This window comes from Pseudorasbora parva, chromosome 2 (genome assembly GCF_024679245.1).
Source record: "Pseudorasbora parva isolate DD20220531a chromosome 2, ASM2467924v1, whole genome shotgun sequence".
Lineage (NCBI taxonomy): Eukaryota > Metazoa > Chordata > Actinopteri > Cypriniformes > Gobionidae > Pseudorasbora > Pseudorasbora parva.
The window spans coordinates 12,079,425-12,098,025 of NC_090173.1; the positions used below are offsets into that span (position 1 = coordinate 12,079,425).

Below are 18,601 nucleotides of genomic sequence, written 5' to 3' on the forward strand. Positions count from 1 at the left end.
CGGAGCAAGATGGCGGTGTACTGTAATTTCATGAAAACAGCAAGGTTTGTTAACTCTGCTTATAGAAAATGAAGAACAAAGAATGCGCATCAGGTGAGTTTTAATCTTTTAAGTTTTTAATTAATCTATGAAGCTACTGTAAACGGTATCGTTACATATTAGGCTAATTGTTATATTACAATGCTAGCTTACTTTGTTGTAAACGACAAAGCCAGACAGTGTCACTGCTAAATACCCGTTAAATTCAACTACAGACGTTGCATCCATACGCCCCCAACTCGTACAGATCAGGGCTTAAAGAAAATCCCCAACTTCCCACTGGTATTTACAACTTTGTGGTGGCGTTCATGTGCGTTCAACTCGTAAATACGATCTTTACGTCATGACTTGAACGCACCAACTGTCCTGGAGGGCCACTGTCCTACAGAGGTCCAACCCCAATTAAACACACCTGAACCAGTTAATCAAGTTCTTACTAGGGCTGTTTGAAATCGCCCCCCTATAATTAGGAACCGATTTGGGGGAGCACTCATTTGTAGCGGTGTACGAAACGATAGTGGACGTTATCAAGTGCACTCATTCAATCCCACAATGCTCCGCAATAATGAGGGTATGACAGATGCACACTTAACGATTAGAGAATACCCACAATGCACTGTGAGAGTCGCACGCACTGAATTAATTCCTACGTCTGACCAGAAGATGGCGCCGCAGCTGAATTATCCATCCATCTGTTTTTCAAACCGCTGATCCAATGTGGCTACAGCGTAACATCAAAGAGGTATAAATGCCTTTTTGATTGATTATTAGATTGTTAAACTAGGGTTTAAACATAGTTTCCATGACAGAGTTCAAGATAAATCTTTTCATTACTACCGGAGCTGCCAGTTTGCTAAGTTTCTACAAGCAGCCCTTTTGGCGCTCTCAGTATCCGAATTCACTCACTCCTTCAAGTGGACTATATTTGTGGAGTATTATAGGGAATAGTGGATGAGGTTAAAGAGGGCGATTTCGGACACTTCCTGGCAGCTGTGTTGAGGAAAATTGGAGCTAAACTCTGCAGGACAGTGGCCCTCTCCAGGACACCCCTGGTCTTGCCTTATGTTCTTCTCATGGGTTTATATGAGGCTTGTAGAAGAGACGTTTCGCAGCATTCTGGTGCCTCATTTCCTTTGAGATGGGCATCAAAACCACACCCACTACCAGCACCATAAGTCCAACAGACAGCAGGGCGGGGCCTAAAATATTGGTGGCCATGGTGGAAACCTCTGCAAAATAAAGTCCACTCAGCACAATCCCGAAAAGCAGCACGCTGCCCCCAGAGGTAATGAGGAGGATCGCCTGCCAGTAGTACTCGCAGTTGCCAGGAGGGGGCAGAGGGGTCCAGCGGATCTCTTTGTCGGACAGGCTGAGGATCGTGTGCTCGGAGCGAGGCGTCAGCTGCTCACAGGAATATGATTGGGAGCAGTCCCTGAGGGGCAGGTGCTCTGGGACAGACAGCATGTCTTCAGATGTCCCGCACCCCTGTGCCGCCTCTGCTGAACAGCACTGTGATGTCCGGTCGGCAGAGTCTGGGGAAATAATTAAACCAATGAATTCAAGCATTCAGAATTACACCACACAAATTAAACACATTTATGAAGGCATTATTATTAATGTTGCAGAGCCTAAGTCATTTAAAAGTGTGTATGCATGTGTAACCAGTCCTACTCGAGCCGCTCTGAGAGGGACTCGAACCAGCGTCTACAACATACGAGGCAGGCGTGCTAGCAAGGACACTAAAGATCACAGCCTCTAATGTCAGTTGATAGCGCACCTCTTGAGACCAGGGGAGTGAGGTTTACACACACGGCTCTTAGAGTCCTACGTCACACTTACCCCCCTAAACTTCAATCCCATTAGGCACCAAATATAACTAGTGAACCTCTTGAGGCCAGGGGAGTGAGGTTTACACACACGGCCCTTACAGTCCTACGTCACACTCACCCCCCTAAACTTCAATCCCATTAGGCACCAAATATAACTAGTGCGCCTCTTGAGGCCAGGGGAGTGAGGTTTACACACATGGCTCTTACAATCCTACGTCACACTTACCCCCCTAAACTTCAATCCCATTAGACACCAAATAAAACTAGTGCTTCTCTTGAGGCCAGGGGAGTGAGGTTTACACACACAGCTCTTATAGTCCTACGTCACACTCACCCCCCCTAAACTTCAATCCCATTAGTAACCAAATGAAACTAGTGCTTCTCTTGAGGCCAGGGGAGTGAGGTTTACACACACTGCTCTTACAGTCCTACGTCACACTTACACCCACAAACTTCAATCCCATTAGGCACAAAATGTAACTAGTGCGTATCGAGGCCAGGGGAGTGAGGTTTACACACACGGCTCTTACAGTCCTACGTCACACTCACCCCCCCAAACTTCAGTCCCATTAGACACCAAATGTAACTAGTGCTTCTCTTGAGGCCAGGGCAGTGAGGTTTACACACACTGCTCTTACAGTCCTACGTCACACTCACCCCCCCCCCCAAACTTCAATCCCATTAGACACCAAATGTAACTAGTGCGTCTCGAGGCCAGGGAGGGAGGTTTACACACACGGCTCCTACAGTCCTACGTCACACTTACCCCCCTAAACTTCAATCCCATTAGGCACCAAATGTAACTAGTGTGTATCTTGAGGCCAGGGGAGTGAGGTTTACACACACGCCTCTTATAGTCCTACGTCACACTCACCCCCCCAAACTTCAATCCCATTAGACACCAAATGTAACTAGTGCACCTCTTGAGGCCAGGGCAGTGAGGTTTACACACACTGCTCTTACAGTCCTACGTCACACTCACCCCCCCAAACTTCAATCCCATTAGACACCAAATGTAACTAGTGTGTATCTTGAGGCCAGAGGAGTGAGGTTTACACACACGCCTCTTATAGTCCTACGTCACACTTACACCACCAAACTTCAATCCCCTTAGGCACCAAATGTAACTCAAATGTAACTGTCACACTCAGCCCCCCTAAATCCCATCCGGGTCACAGCACTAAATATAACTGGTCCTACTCGACCTGCTTGGAGCGGGATTCAAACCGGATGTGTGCTAATAAGGATGCTAAGGATCGGAGCCACTGGTGCACCTCTTGAGGCCATGGGAGTGAGGTTTACATGCACAGCTCTTACTGACCTATGTCTGTCACACTCAGCCCTCCTAAACTCCCATCCGGGACACAGCGCTAAATGTAACTGGTCTTACTCGACTTACTCCAAGCGGGATTCAAACTGCGCCTCAAACTGTGTTGCTAACAAGGATGCTAAAAACCGCAGCCTCTAAGGTGAGTTACTAGCATGCCCCTTGAGGCCAGGGGAGTGAGGTTTACACGCACAGCTCTTACTGGCCTAGGTTCCATGCATGGACTTGCAAATTTTGCCCCTATGATGTTTTGCTATGCATGAATGTTTTTTAGTGCATTGTTAAACAGTTGCCAAAGTATTCTGCGTGGTTGCTTTGCAGTTTCTAGTATGTTGTTGGAGGCTGCTAGGGTGTTTCTTTCTATCTGGTGTGAAAAAAAGGGTTGTACTTCACGTCTCTGTGATCTTTTAGTCTGTAAATTTGCTCAGGTTCTTCCTACAGTGGGATTTTTTTTACCTGTGATTGGTCCAGCAGTGAAAATATTGCATCTGATCAGTTTTTAAAGTAAGAGCACACGCTCTCCTCAACAGCACACATGATTTGAGGAATCATTCATTTATGAAGTACCAATCTTTAGTTTAATAGTTAATTTGGACGGTAATAATAGAGATATTCCTTGACAAAGATTACTAATAAAGTCCAAAAAGAAGACTATTTCAACATACATGTCAACAATGTCATAAACTACATGACAATAAACAGTCACCATAGTTGTTGGTGGTGGTGGTCATCTCAGTATTATTGTAGTGAGAAAAATAACCGTTATAGGGCATACAGGACCACACCCAGATGAGCTACTGTACATAAACATAAACAGCCCATTATAAATGAATATTACACTATAGTATAAGTGAAGAGTGTTGAGTAAGATAACTGTTAAATGCATAATTTCTGTCTAGTACAAAGATTTACAAAGAAATTGAAGTTATAAATATCTGTTCTGTTCATTAATATACTCATAATATTTAATTATGAATAAATATGGTCAAAAAGCCACATAATTATAGGTCTTACCTGGCAGAGTAATCTGTGTACTTGTGAGTATCGTCTTATCCGGAGTCTGATATTTGTCTGATCTGTCAGATGAGCATCAGTCCTGTCAACTCCTCTGCTGTGAGATGATCCAAGACTTGAGAGGCGTGTGTGTGTGTGTGTGTGTGTGTGCGTGCGCGCATTAAAGTGCTTTCAATGGACACTAAGTGGAGTTCCCCCCACCCCCACCCCACATCTCCTCTGATTTCCACACTCATTCTCTCTTCACAGCACAGTCCTGACAGTTTTTTTTTCATAATAGATAACATAAACAGGAAAAAGGAAAATAGTGTAATTTCAGTTCAAGTCAGTGTTCATTCAGTTCCACTGTAAAGATTATCAATTATTAAATTAATTTTTGTCATTTTTTTTGTTGTTGCAAACAATGATGTCATTGCCCAGATCAGTTCAGTTCTCATACAACAGTAATATTGTTGAATATTAAGTATCCCCAACGAAGCAAGCCACAGGCAACAGTGGCAAGGAACCCAAACTCGATCAGTTGACAGAATGGAGAAATCTTGAATCTTTAGTATTCAAATATTCATCCAGTTCGATTCAACACGCTGGTATGGAGCCAAAGCTGGCCATAGGGTCTGTGTGCTGTCTGGTTTTTGGGGTCTTTGCTGAGGATCTGTGCTGGTGGCTGTTATTTCTCATTAATTTAGCCACTGTATCAAATAAATCAAACCATTCTCACTCCCAAAGCGTCAAAATCCGAAGCATGGTCAAGTGCCTTCCGTGTCACAATGAAGATGCAAAAGCTGCCCCTAGGCATAATTTTTCGACGCACTGGGTGCTCCATTCATTACAATGAGAAACCTTTGGCGTCATACACATACTCAATGTGTGTGTGGTGTGTGAATGTTATCGTCATGATGAAAGTTTTTTGGTTTATGATTTTGCCATTATGTCATGTTGGAGTGTGATTCTTAATTTAATCAGTAAGCATAATTTTATTGATATTTATTTTATTTATGCTATTTAGACGAGTTTTAAGATGTAATCCAACCCCAACCCATGCCCTAAACCTACCCATTTGTGTGAACATGATGTAAAACACAGGATATAACAGGCAGATATGACTGCATCCACAAGTTATTCAAAAAGTACAAATAATACAAAAAAAAAGTTTTCTGAGGCCAAACGATGGTTTGTGTGAAGGAAATCCCCCAAAGCGATCAGCTTCTTCAGTATAGTTTTATACTTTTGTTGTTTTTTTGCAATAAATACCTGTGACTGTACATTTATTTGCCTGTGATGTGTTTTATATTGTTTAGATGTGGGTAGGTTTAGGGTAGGAGTTGGGTTAGTAGATCCAAAATATAAAAGTGGCCTATAAATGGTCTCATTGAAATTAATGGAGCACTCAGCGTGTCGAAAAATGACACCTAGGGGCACCTTTAGCGTCTTCATTGAGATGAGGAAGGCACTTGAACATGCATCGGATTTTGACGCTTTAGGAGTGAGAACGGGTTGAATAAATTCCTAGGGTTGTGTTTGTTCTTTTCTAAAAGAGTCAAAAAGTGTAACTCTGTATGCAATAACAGTTTCCTTCCACAAAATGTAAAATGCGACTCTAGTTTTGCTTTCTTCCAGCTGCACTAAAAATCATTGGTTATTAATTTAGTTAATATATCGATACAGAAGATCTGGAGAAAACAGTGATGTCATCCAGTTCAGTTTAGTTCTCATACAATAATGTCAATGCTGCACTGACCCGAAAGAAACCAGGCTCAGTCGGGGGGGCAGTTCTCCTCCGGCCAGTGAACGAACATTGCATGATTATGGTTCAGACAGCATTACAGATCAGAAGTCATATTGCATCAGAACATTCAAAATATTTAATGGTTGTCACGAGTTGTAGGGAACACAAACACGAAGACAATGATGAAGGGTCAGCAGTACTTCAGTACTCTAAGATAAATTAACACAGAATAAACTCTGCAACACATTAACGAGACAGGACAATGTACACTGAATACACAGGAACATATACACCAATCAAGTATAACATTATGACCACTAACAGGTGAAGTGAATAACACAGATTATCTTCATCACTGCATCTGTTAGCAGGTGGGATAAATTAGGCAACAAGTCAATCAATCAACTTTATTTATATAGCGCTTTTACAATCACGATTGTGTCAAAGCAGCTTCACAGTGTCAAACAGGATAATATTGCGACAAAATTAGATTTGGCTGTACAGTCGTACTGGAGAAAACAATGATGTTATCAGCTTATTTTAATTTATCATATAGCGACAATGTTGGCAGATCAGTATTATAGTTTATAGAATTAAATAAGACCTAATTCATATATTTTATTTGTATAATAAGTTGAATAACTTTAATCATAATTTTAGTGTCCCCAACTGAGCAAGCCAAGCCAAAGGCGACAGTGGCAAGGAACCAAAACTCCATCGGGGCATGATGGAGAAAAATAAACCTTGGGAGAAACCAGACTCAGTCGGGGTGCCAGTTCTCCTCTGGCCTATTAACACACCGTGTATGATTATTATTCTGGCAACCTTACAGGTCGGAAATCATATTAGATCGGATTATTCAAAATTTTCAGGGTATCACGGAAGAGACAGATTTAGTTAGGATGGGGCGTCAATTACACAAGAGTATGAATACATGAAAGATCGGAATTATTGCGCCGAAGACGGGTTTTGAGCATGTCGTGCCAGTGAGGCAAATTCGGAGGAGACACCATTTGACACGGCTCAGCAGACACTCCAGGATGAGCTGGTCATGTCCAGGCAGGTCCACCATCCGATCCGGACAGGGCCCAGATCCGGGATAAACCTCGGGATAAACAGAGAGACAACATTAGCGTAGATGTCACTCTTTTTATGATGTATCGAGTGCATCAGGTGTTATGGGAAGTGTTCCCGGTTCCGGCTGACCTAGTTAATGCAGCCTAACAATCAGTCAATTGAATTGAATAATGAAAGTTAAAAATGTTCTATGTGTGTGCCATAGTAAAGAGATGTGTTTTTAGTCTAGATTTAAACTGACAGAGTGTGTCTGCTTCCCGAACAATGCTAGGAAGACTATTCCACAATTTAGGAGCTAAATAGGAAAATGATCGACCGCCTGCAGTTGATTTAGATATTCTAGGTATTATCAACTGGCCAGAGTTTTGAGACCGCAATCGACGTGATGGGGTATAATGCGTTAAGAGCTCGCTTAAGTACCGGGGAGCTAAACTATTTAGTGCTTTGTAAGTAATAAGCAAGATTTTATAATGTATGTAATGTTTAATAGGGAGCCAGTGCAGTGTTGACAGAACTGGACTAATATGATCATACTTCCTGGTTCTAGTAAGAACTCTAGCTGCTGCATTTTGGACTAGCTGGAGTTTGTTTATTAAGCGAGCAGGGCAACCACCCAGTAGAGCATTACAATAATCTAGCCTTGAGCTCATGAACGCATGTACTAACTGTTCAGCATTTTGCATTGAAAGCATGTGCCGTAATTTAGATGTATTTTTAAGATGATAGAATGCGGTTTTACAGATGCTAGAAACGTGGCTTTCAAATGAAAGATTGGTATCAAAGAGCACACCCAGGTTCCTCACTGACGACGAGGGCTTGACAGAGCAGTCATCAAGTGTTAGACAGTATTCTCGGTTACTACTTGTGGAGCTTTTCTGTCCAATAATTAAAAATTCAGTTTTATCTGAATTAAGTTGCAGAGAATTACTATTCATCCAATTTTTTATATCAGCTATGCATTCTGTTAATCTTGTGAATTGGTAGGTTTCATCAGGGCGTGAGGAAATATAGAGCTGAGTATTGTCAGCATAACAATGAAAACTAACGCCATGTTTCCTAATGATATCTCCCAGTGGTAGCATATACAGGGTGAAAAGCAACGGTCCTAACACTGAGCCTTGCGGTACCCCATACTGAACTTGTGATCGGTGTGACATCTCTTCATTTACTGCTACAAACTGATAACGGTCAGATAAGTACGATTTAAACCATGCCAAAGCAGTTCCACTAACGCCAACATAATTTTCGATTCTATTCAGAAGAATATTGTGATCGATAGTATCAAATGCAGCGCTAAGATCGAGTAACACTAATAGAGAGATACAACCACGATCAGATGATAAGAGTAAATCATTTGTAACTCTAATTAGAGCAGTCTCGGTACTATGATACGGTCTAAATCATGACTGGAAATCCTCACAGATACCATTTCTTTCTAAATAGGAACATAATTGTGAAGACACAGCCTTTTCTAGTATTTTTGATAGAAACGGTAGATTCGAGATTGGCCTGTAATTGACTAATTCTTTAGGATTAAGTTGAGTTTTTTAATAAGTGGTTTAATTATAGCCAACTTAAAAGTTTTCGGTACATATCCTAATGTCAAAGATGAATTAATGATATTAAGCAGAGGATCTCTGACCTCTGGAAGTATCTCTTTTAATAGCCTAGTCGGTATAGGGTCAAGCATACATGTTGTTGATTTTGATGATTTTACAAGTTTAGCCAGTTCTTCTCCTCCTATAGTAGTGAATGAGTGTAATTTTTCCTCAGTGACCCTGCAGTGCTCTGTCTGAAGTGATACTGTAATAGACGGCTGCATGGTTATAATTTTATTCCTAATATTATCAATCTTACTAGTAAAGAAGTTCATAAAGTCATTACTGCTGTGTTGTTTACAAACATCAGAAGCTGAAGCTTTATTTTTTGATAATTTAGCCACTGTATCGAATAAATACTTAGGGTTGTGTTTGTTTTCTAATTGCCAATTTTAAAAAATTGCCAATTTTTCCTGCTTCTCACAACAATTCTGTGGACAAAACAAGTGAACATTTTGTCCACAGAATTGTTGTGAGAAGCAGGAAAAATTGGCAAGCTTAAGGATTTGAGCGAGTTTGACAAGGGTCAAATTGTGATGGCTAGACGACTGGGTCAGAGCATCTCCAAAACTGCAGTTCTTGTGGGCTGTTCCCGGTCTGCAGTGGTCAGTATCCAGTGGTCACTGGGGAGCGAAGGCTGGCCCGTGTGGTCAAACCAGACGAGCTACTGTAGCTCAAATTGCCCAAGAAGTTAATGCTGGGTCTGATAGAAAGGTGTCAGAATATACAATGCATCACAGTTTGTTGTGTATGGGGCGGCATAGTTGCAGACCAGTCAAGGTGCCCATGCTGACCCCTGACCCTGCCAAAAGCACCAACAGTGGGTACATGGAAGAAAGGTGGCCTGGTTTGATGAATAACATTTTCTTTTATTGTGGATGGCCGGGTGCATGTGCGTTACTTACCTGGGGAACACATGGCCCCAGGATGCACCATGGGAAGAAGGCAGGCCGGCGAAGGCCGTGTGATGCTTTGGGCAATGTTCTGCAGGGAAACTTTGGGTCTTGCCATCCATGTGGATGTTACTTTTGACACGTATACCACCTACCTAAGCATTGTTGCAGACCATGTACATCCCTGGTGGCCTGTTTCAGCAGGATAATGCTCCTGGCACAAAGCACAAATGGTTCAGGAGTGGTTTGAGGAGCACAACGAGTTTGAGGTGGTCGGGCGAGGTGTACTAATGTGCACAGCAACTGAAGGCGCAGCCTCAGGTTCCCAGGAGGTCTCAGTGTTGCCACGCCACTGAAAGGTAGATGTGACACCCTAAAACCGATGGGGTACAAGGATGACTGGATGAAGACCCAAGAAGAAATTGGAGAACTGAACAAAATCCAATGAAGAATAGAGCGCTACCAATGGCAGTTTGAAGTGGTGGCAGGAGAGAATGGTGGGGTTAACAAGACTGAAGAAGGCGAGACTGGTTCTGGCGAGATCAAGGGGTACAGGGAATTTATCTCCCCATACTTATCCAAACTGTCCAAAAGGTCAAGCTGGTACTAACTCTCAGTGACAGGAGACACCCCAGGTCAGACTCTTCAAGCTGCTTCAGCTCCGGGGCGATTGTATGCTCTGTCTTCCCTTTTTTTGGGCACAGGCTCCTTTGTCGAGACAAGTGGAAGCTTCCAGTCTGCAGGAGGCTCAGGGATTGTCGATCAGGATGGCAACATTCTGGGTCTGGCCTTCTGTCAGGATTTAAGGGAACATGAAGACGATGATGGGGGCCAATGTTACTTCAATATAAAACAGATAAGGATAATCTCCACAATGCATCAATGAAACTGGACAATGAACACTGAACACATGAGAACATACAGCTCTGGAATAAATTAAGAGACCACTTAGTGGTCTCTTAATTTTTTCCAGAGCTGTATATATATATATATATATATATATATATATATATATATATATATATATATATATATATATATATATATATATATATATATATATATATATATACAGACGATAATAAGGTGAATGCAGCTCAGCAGAATGACAAATCATATTCATTACTATAGCCATGTTTCCACTGAAATTACCAGGAATTTTTTTCCGCTGGAACTCTTTTTCCCTCAGACCTGCTGCTGTCTGCGTTTCCATCGCAGTCTAAAGTACCACGAAGATTAGTCCGGTAACGTAGGACTGCGCGTGAGTCTTTCAGGTTCCCATTGGATTTCATCATCCCCAAATAAACTTAACAAAGCCTGAACCTCGTTGTTGGTCCATCGGCCGTATTTTTTAAACTCCATTGATGATTTGAATTGCAAACGACTATCGTTGCACACACAAAAACAGACTTTTAGGTTGAAATAAAATGCTGCGTGAGCTCAACCAATCAGCATGTTCACCGGCCAAGTCCCACCCCGAAAGTTCCTGAACTTTTAAAAAGTACTACCCATAGACCATAAAAAAATATCGATGACTCGACATCATGATGACCCGGCCTGCACGGCGGTGACATCTTGGGACCGAGTCTGCGCAGTAGCGATTTCGGGACCGGAGTTGCGCAGTAGAGCAGGAAGTAGAGCAGGAAGTAGAGTAGCGATATCAAAAGCCCGCCCACACTCTCAGATGCAGAACAATTAATTATGTTGGTGTGAAATAAACAGTTATGGAAATGTTGAGATTAAAGCTAAAGCTCCAATCTGCTCCCTAAAATCCTGAAAAAAGTCTGTTAGTGCCTCAGTGACAACTTCACTCAGAGAAGCCGTCGATCTCAGCTGTCAATCATGACGTCACACACCCCGTTTTTATAGCATCAGATAACTAACTAAAACTAAACTTATTTTAAAAACACTTGAAATGAAATCATCGTGATGATAACTGTCTTCAATGACATAAACTAACTCTGGGGGGGAAATATTTGAAGTGTAATTTGATTGTTTAGTTTGCCTCGCGTCCGTAAGAAAACACAGAGGGGCGGCTATACTGGGACCGGCCACCGGGGGGCGATCGAGGCACGAAAGCTTCAGTTTCTGAGAGGGATACTGCAAGCCTGGTACTACCTCGTAAGCAGGGCCGTTTTAAGGGGGACATCTTTACCTGGAACTTTATTTACACCCGAACATATAAACACACCGAGTATCACCCCAAAGTCCCTAGTTCCTGGGGAAAGTTCCCGCCGTGGAAACGCGGCTTATGACAACAAACGAGTAAAGGAACTGAACAAAGGAAAACAGGAACCAATTAATAAAAACAAAAAGTGCATGAAAGTGAAACTAAGACGACACAGACTATTTGTGACAACGGTAAACCATGGGATAAACAGAGAGACTAATATTAGGGTAGATGTCAATTTTCTTATTATGTAACACGAATATTGGGTGTTATGGGTGACAATGCTGCCTATAGATAGATAGATAGATAGATAGATAGATAGATAGATAGATAGATAGATAGATAGATAGATAGATAGATAGATAGATAGATAGATAGATAGATAGATAGATAGATAACATTTACATTTATGCATTTGTCAGACACTTATATCCAAAGCGACTTACATTGCCTTTTTAAGGAACACATTTTTCATTTTTGTCAGTTCTTGCTTTCACTGGGAATTGAACCCATGACCTTGGCATTGCTAGCACCACACTCTACTGTTTGAGCTACAGGAAAGCTTCAGGACGGACGGACGGACGGACGGACGGACGGACGGACGGACGGACGGACAGACAGACAGACAGACAGACAGACAGACAGACAGACAGACAGACAGACAGACAGACAGACAGACAGACAGACAGACAGACAGACAGACAGATAGGCGTTTTCCCATAATGCATTAGTGTTGGGGCTGAGCTCAATTCATCAGTAATGATGTTGTGGTTTTCCCAGCTGGCACAGAACCACAGACTCTGGTCCATGAGGACTATCATGATCTCACCTTCTATCTGTCAGGAATCTATTAATCACTGTGATTAAATTTGAAACATGATGGCCAGAAATTCCCAATAGAGCCGTGTGGAGCTTCGGGGCAGGAGTGTGAGAGTCTTTCCATCACATTCGGGCTCAGATGTTCATGAGGAAGAGGAAATAATGCGTTTCATGAGCTGTGTTCAGATACAAGAAATGGATCTAACTCTAAAACCTTTCAAATGTATGTGGAGCAGCTCAGATGATTTGATGAGAAATGTTTGAGTTCAGACTTTTGACTTAATTGGTGTCTTGACGAATCTGAGCACAGTTTGTTGAGATCCTATATCTGAAACTCTAGCATCTGAGAAGCAGATGATGTCGGTAAAAGTCCATATTTTTTGCTCTCCATTTGATCTATTTGCTTTAAGAGAATATCTAATAGTCCAATGCAACATTATTTAATAATACCGAATGCGACTAATAGACAGGACAGGATCTATTCTGGGATAGAGATGTCTAAAGAAAAGCAGAGAGAAAAGCGTTTGACTCATTTGATTTGTGCATGTGTCCTTAAATACGTGTGACACAATTCCAAATGGAAAACTCAGTCAGTCACAACATTTAAACATTCAAGTGTTTTAGTGAGTCAGACTTACCAGCGCTCAACACTAGAGGGCAGTAGTGCTTCATTATTAACCATCTGCTCTGACTCTAAACAGCAGGGTGTTTTAGAGAAGCGATAGCCTACTAGTGTACTAAAATCTATACTGCCCGTGTTCTTTCTGTAAGACAACATTCAGAACACACTTTCTCACATGAGGACATGGGCAGACTCGCACACTTAGGAATCATGTTTGACATTTTGTGTGTTTCGCTGGTCTTTCTATTTGTATTTTGCAACTAATTCTCTTTTGTAAATATTGCACTTGTCTGTTTGCATAATAATAATAATAATAAAAAGGAATAATGTTTGAAATTGTTACTGAAACAGCATATTATCACCCCAGGGACAACTCCAAAGCTTTTGACAATGAGAAACTTGTTAATGCGTTTGACTAGTGCAAAAGCGTTTTGGCTGGGTTACCAAAGAGCTCTATTAAACACTTACAAAGAGTTCAGATTGCAGCTTAACGAATGCTAACTCGCTCTAAAACTAGTAATCGCATTAGTCCAACACTCAGATCCCCTCACTGGTTGCCTGTATCATTCATAATTTAATTAAATATCCTCTTATTTGTCTTTAAATGTCTTCATGGAACTGCCCCAGTAGCCTATACCTTTCTAATTTGTTGAATAGATCCAGCAAGTTCACTCCGAACATCAAAAAGTAATTTGTCGGCTGTGCCAAAAAGTCAGCCTTCACCCATTTCGCTCCCAAGCTATGAAACTCTCTTCCTGACAACCTGAGCCATCATCTTTTCCTTGAGTCATGCTATTGTTGTATTTTATTTGTATTTGCTATTTCTATTAAATGTATTATCTTATTTCTGTGTATTTCTCTTCTAAAGCACTGTTTTAAAAGGTGCTAGGCTATATACATAAATAAAGCTTGCACATGCTCCTTCATGTTTGTGAGCTGTTTATCGACAGCCTTAGAAATATCAACTGAACTCCTGTAGAGTGCAATAAAGCAATGAACACCAGAACTGTAATGTTCAATCTCACCCAGAAATGGATCAGCATGGTCAAAAGCATTTTTTTGATTTTTACGTGAAAGAAGTTTGTTTGAAATCTTAGCAATATATATATATCAGGGATGGAAATTAACTTTTTTGTCCATCGGCCACTGTGGCTGGTGGATTTCAAAATCTACCAGCCACTCAGTGTTTTAACCAGCCACTTTCTTGTTTTTAACCGACAATGTGTAACTGCACGTGAAAATTAATACTACAAGCTCTACAATACTGAAGTTGTTTATTTAATCTTAAATCTCAATGAAATACTGAAATTTTGTCTTTCACTCTAATACACACACAAACCATGAACTGATATACATTTCATTAAATGAGTAGGGCTCTGTGTGCTTTTTTTTTTTTTTTTTTTTTTTTACCTGGATGTGGCATTTGGATGATTTGTGGTCTTTTATGGCTTCCAGTTTTAGGTTTTTAGTACCAACAATGAAACTACTAGTTTTGGCATCTTCTGAAGCGTGTTGACGACACACCGAGCAGAACATTGTCAGTAGGGATGCACCAAAATAAAAATTATTGACTGAAACCGAAGCACTAAAAGAAATTTTGCCAATTATCCGTTGCATTTATGGCTAATGCTGTGACTGTGTAACTTTACTAAAAATCAAGGCATTGCAATTGCATTAATTAATATTAAAGTTTCAAATAATAAATCAATTACAAATTATGCAAATATTTATTTAGCACATTGCAACAACCCACAGTATAAAATAAAATTCAAACTAAAATGTTTAACACGACCTCACTCATGTGTACATTAAATAATAATGTACAGGTCTACTGGCCTGCAGAAAGGTACAGAAATTGAATAAAGTAATCAAATGTAAAATAACTGCATATTTAACTGTTTAAATCAAAGATTAATCCTTACTAAACTTACAAAAGCTATTCAATCAAGAGCAGTGAGTGATGTCCTTTTGTTTGACATTAAACATAGCAGTAAAGGCTAACGTTACTTCCCCTTTAAGACCTAATAGAAGGATTTGCGTCATCTTTCACGACTGTATAAAGTTCACTTAAGGCATATACAGACTATGTCTGCTAGAATACTCATCAAGATGAACATGTTGGCATACTTTTTGTGTGAGTTTGTCTGTTTAAGCATAAGACTTGAAAGATAACTCAATATTTGCGCGCTGTGAGACGGGTGCGCGCTTCCGGATGAAAGTGACGGATCTTCTCTCAGCGCGAGCGCGAGTTCTTATTCGCGTCTTCTGGCACTACATCCGGGTAATGACGGCGAAAACGACCGGTCATATTCGGACATACGGCCGCACTCGCATGCACTGAACACAGTTTATAAAGAGGGAAAACAGTATGCTATTTTTATTTACCCGCCACGGTGGCCGGTAGGTGAAGCGAGTTTACCCACCACAACTCAAAATCACCCCCATTTGGCTGGTGGTGGGTGCTAATTTCCATCCCTGATATATATATATATATATATATATATATATATATATATATATATATATATATATATATATATATATATATATATATATATATAAATAATTAATGTTAATAAGTATTCCAATCCTTTGTCATGTCACTCAAAATTGAGCTCAGGTGCTCCTGTTTCCACTGATCATCCTTGAGATGTTTCTACAGCTTGACTGGAGTCTACCTGTGGTAAATTCAGTTTATTGGACATCATTTGGAAAGGCACACACCTGTCTATATAAGGTCCCGCAGTTAATAATGCAGGTCAGAGCACAAACCAAGCCATGAAGTCCAAAATATTGTCTGTAGACCTCAGAGACAGGATTGTATGAGGAACAGGGTACAGAACAATTTCTGTGGCATTGAAAGTCCCAATGATCACTGTGGCGTCCATCATCCGTAAACGGAAGAAGTTTGGACCCACCAGGACTCTTGCTAGAGCTGCCGCCGTACAAACTGAGCGATTGGAGGAGAAGGGCCTTAATCAGGGAGATGACCAAGAACCCAATGGCCGATCTGACTCCAGCGTTTCTCTGTGGAGAGAGGAGAACCTTCCAGAAGAACAACCACCTCTGCAGCGCTCCACCAATCAGGCCTGTATCCTCAGTAAAAGCCCGTCTGGAGTTTGCCAAAAGGCCCCTGAAGGACTCGCAGACCATGAGAAACTAAATTCTCTGGTCTGATGAAACAAAGATTGAACTCTTTGGCCTGAATGGCACGCGTCATGTCTGGAGGAAACCAGGCACCGCTCGTCACCTGGCCAATACCATCCCTACAGTGAAGCGTGGTGGTGGCAGCATCATGCTGTGGGGAAGTTTTTCAGCGGCAGGAACTGGGAGACGAGTCAGGATCGAGGGAAAGATGAATTCAGCAATGTACAGAGACATCCTTGATGAAAACCTGCTCCAGAGCGCTCTGGACCTCAGACTGGGGCGAAGGTTCATCTTACAACAGGACAACGACCCTAAACACACAGCCAATAACAAAGGAGTGGCTACGGGACAACTCTGTGAATGTCCTTGAGTGGCCCAGCCAGGGAATGAGTGCTCCACAGAAGGTTGATGTCAAACTTTATAAAAATGAAGTATGATGAGGGTAGTGAATGACATCCTGGGTCACTAAAGACCCGAGGTATGCATTTAAGGGTTAAAATTGTAAAATATATAAGTAGACCATAGAAATAAATTAAAACCTAGAAATAAAATTAACCTAGATTAAAAGCCTTATAAATGTTGTAAAACTATTATTCATTTTTAGTTTGTGATTTACATTTATGCATTTGGACTTTATCAAAAAAATCACATATTGCATTCAAGGTATATGTTACAATTAAACCAGACCAGCATTTCTGAATTTTCCAAAACACATCAGTTTAAGCTGGATTTTACAGCAAGGAATCCATCAGGTGAACGAGAAAATAATGATCTGCTGTGGAAAAAAATACTTTTTACACCATATCATTATTTCATCGTTATAACAAAATAACTTCTATAATATAACGGCAGAGAGAAGGTGTAAATGTGAAGCTGTATCCCGCAGAGATTTACAGCCGAAAGTGGGTTTAGTCTTGCGAGTCAGCGCAGTTCTGTGATGATAAAGGCATTATGAAACCCTGAGAGCTTATGAAACCAACACTACGCCGGCGGTTCATTCAGGACCGAATTTTACCGTCATTCTTTACGGGCAAGTTCGTTTTTATGAGCCCTGTAAAAATAAGCTGCGGTCTCACTGATCACGTCAGTACACGACTATCGCTTATGATGATTAACGGGGTGATTTAAAGCTGCCGGGTGTCATTTGTTTGACTATTGGTAGTTTGGCTTCCTGAAGAGCGATGCTAGCGTTCAGACCTGTTGACATAGTTAACTTAGTTAAAGGAAAACACGATGATCCACTTCAAATAAGCAGCCGTACTGATACAAACTCTAATACATTTTCAAAAAAGAAAGAGAGAGAGAGGGAGGGTTGGGAGCCCTTTCATGTTCTTCTTCACCACAACACGAGAAGCCCTGCAGCCAGACAGAAAACTCGATAAATCTGCTCCAAATCAGACAAATCACCCCATATTCCAGAGCTAGCAGGCTTTGAACAAAAGCCACACATGCTGTGGAGAACTCATCGGTCATAAAACATGGAAAACTAGATCCGAAGTTGGAAAATCTGGAACAGACGGATTTAACAGGGAGTTTTTACTACACACTTGCACCGTGTTGACTATTGGTGTCCCAGCTCAAAAATAATCGGCCTACAAAAAAAATACAAATAAAAATGTGGTTATAAATTTCTTGCTATGCTATATTATCACCAAATATTGGATTCAATCTTTTGGTCAACATGTTTTCTTTTAGTTAGGACAGGTTTTACATCGTAGGCCTCATTGATCTGAGCCTCATTGATCTGAGGATCAAGTTCATCTCAGTGAAAAAGATAGCATGTAATACTCTAAATACCTTGTCTGTGGATGTACGTGTGTGTGTGTGTGTGTGTGTGTGTGTGTGTGTGTGTGTGTGTGTGTGTGTGTGTGTGTGTGTGTGTGTGTGTGTGACCATTAGGGGTGTGCATTGGCACTGCCTTCACGATTCGATTCGATTACGATTCACCAGGTAACGATTCGATTCAATTCGATTCTACGATGCATTGTGATGCATCAAAATTCTACTGCACACAAAGCTAATTTTTCATCAGTCATGAGGCAATACAAGCAGATATTAAACAACAGATTGTATTGGCTGCTATGTGTCTCCTGTATCTTTGACATAAAAGTTATTAAATAAAATAAAATGTAATTAAATAAAATTAAATAAAAAGGCAATTAACCCTTAAATGCATGACTGTTTCACCAAACATTCTTACATATTCAGGTCGTTAGCGACCCAGATCTATATTTAACATGGATAGACCTCTACCTGTCGTGATAATATATAAAACTCCTGATTTTAGAGTAACAGCTACAGAAGAATAAAATAAAACCTATTTCGTTACCTTTTGGAGCT

General features: G+C 41.0%; 1 protein-coding gene across 1 annotated transcript; it reads right to left on the minus strand.

Annotated features, from left to right (window-relative positions):
• Positions 1-1,110: 1,110 nt before the first annotated feature.
• Positions 1,111-4,277, minus strand: LOC137048637 (phosphoinositide-interacting protein-like). Its single transcript, XM_067426818.1, has 2 exons — positions 4,210-4,277; positions 1,111-1,571 (listed from the first exon to the last, which is right to left on the minus strand). The coding sequence occupies exon 2, from the start codon at positions 1,501-1,503 to the stop codon at positions 1,111-1,113; it is 393 nt and encodes a 130-aa protein (XP_067282919.1). The 5' UTR covers positions 1,504-1,571; positions 4,210-4,277.
• Positions 4,278-18,601: the final 14,324 nt, after the last annotated feature.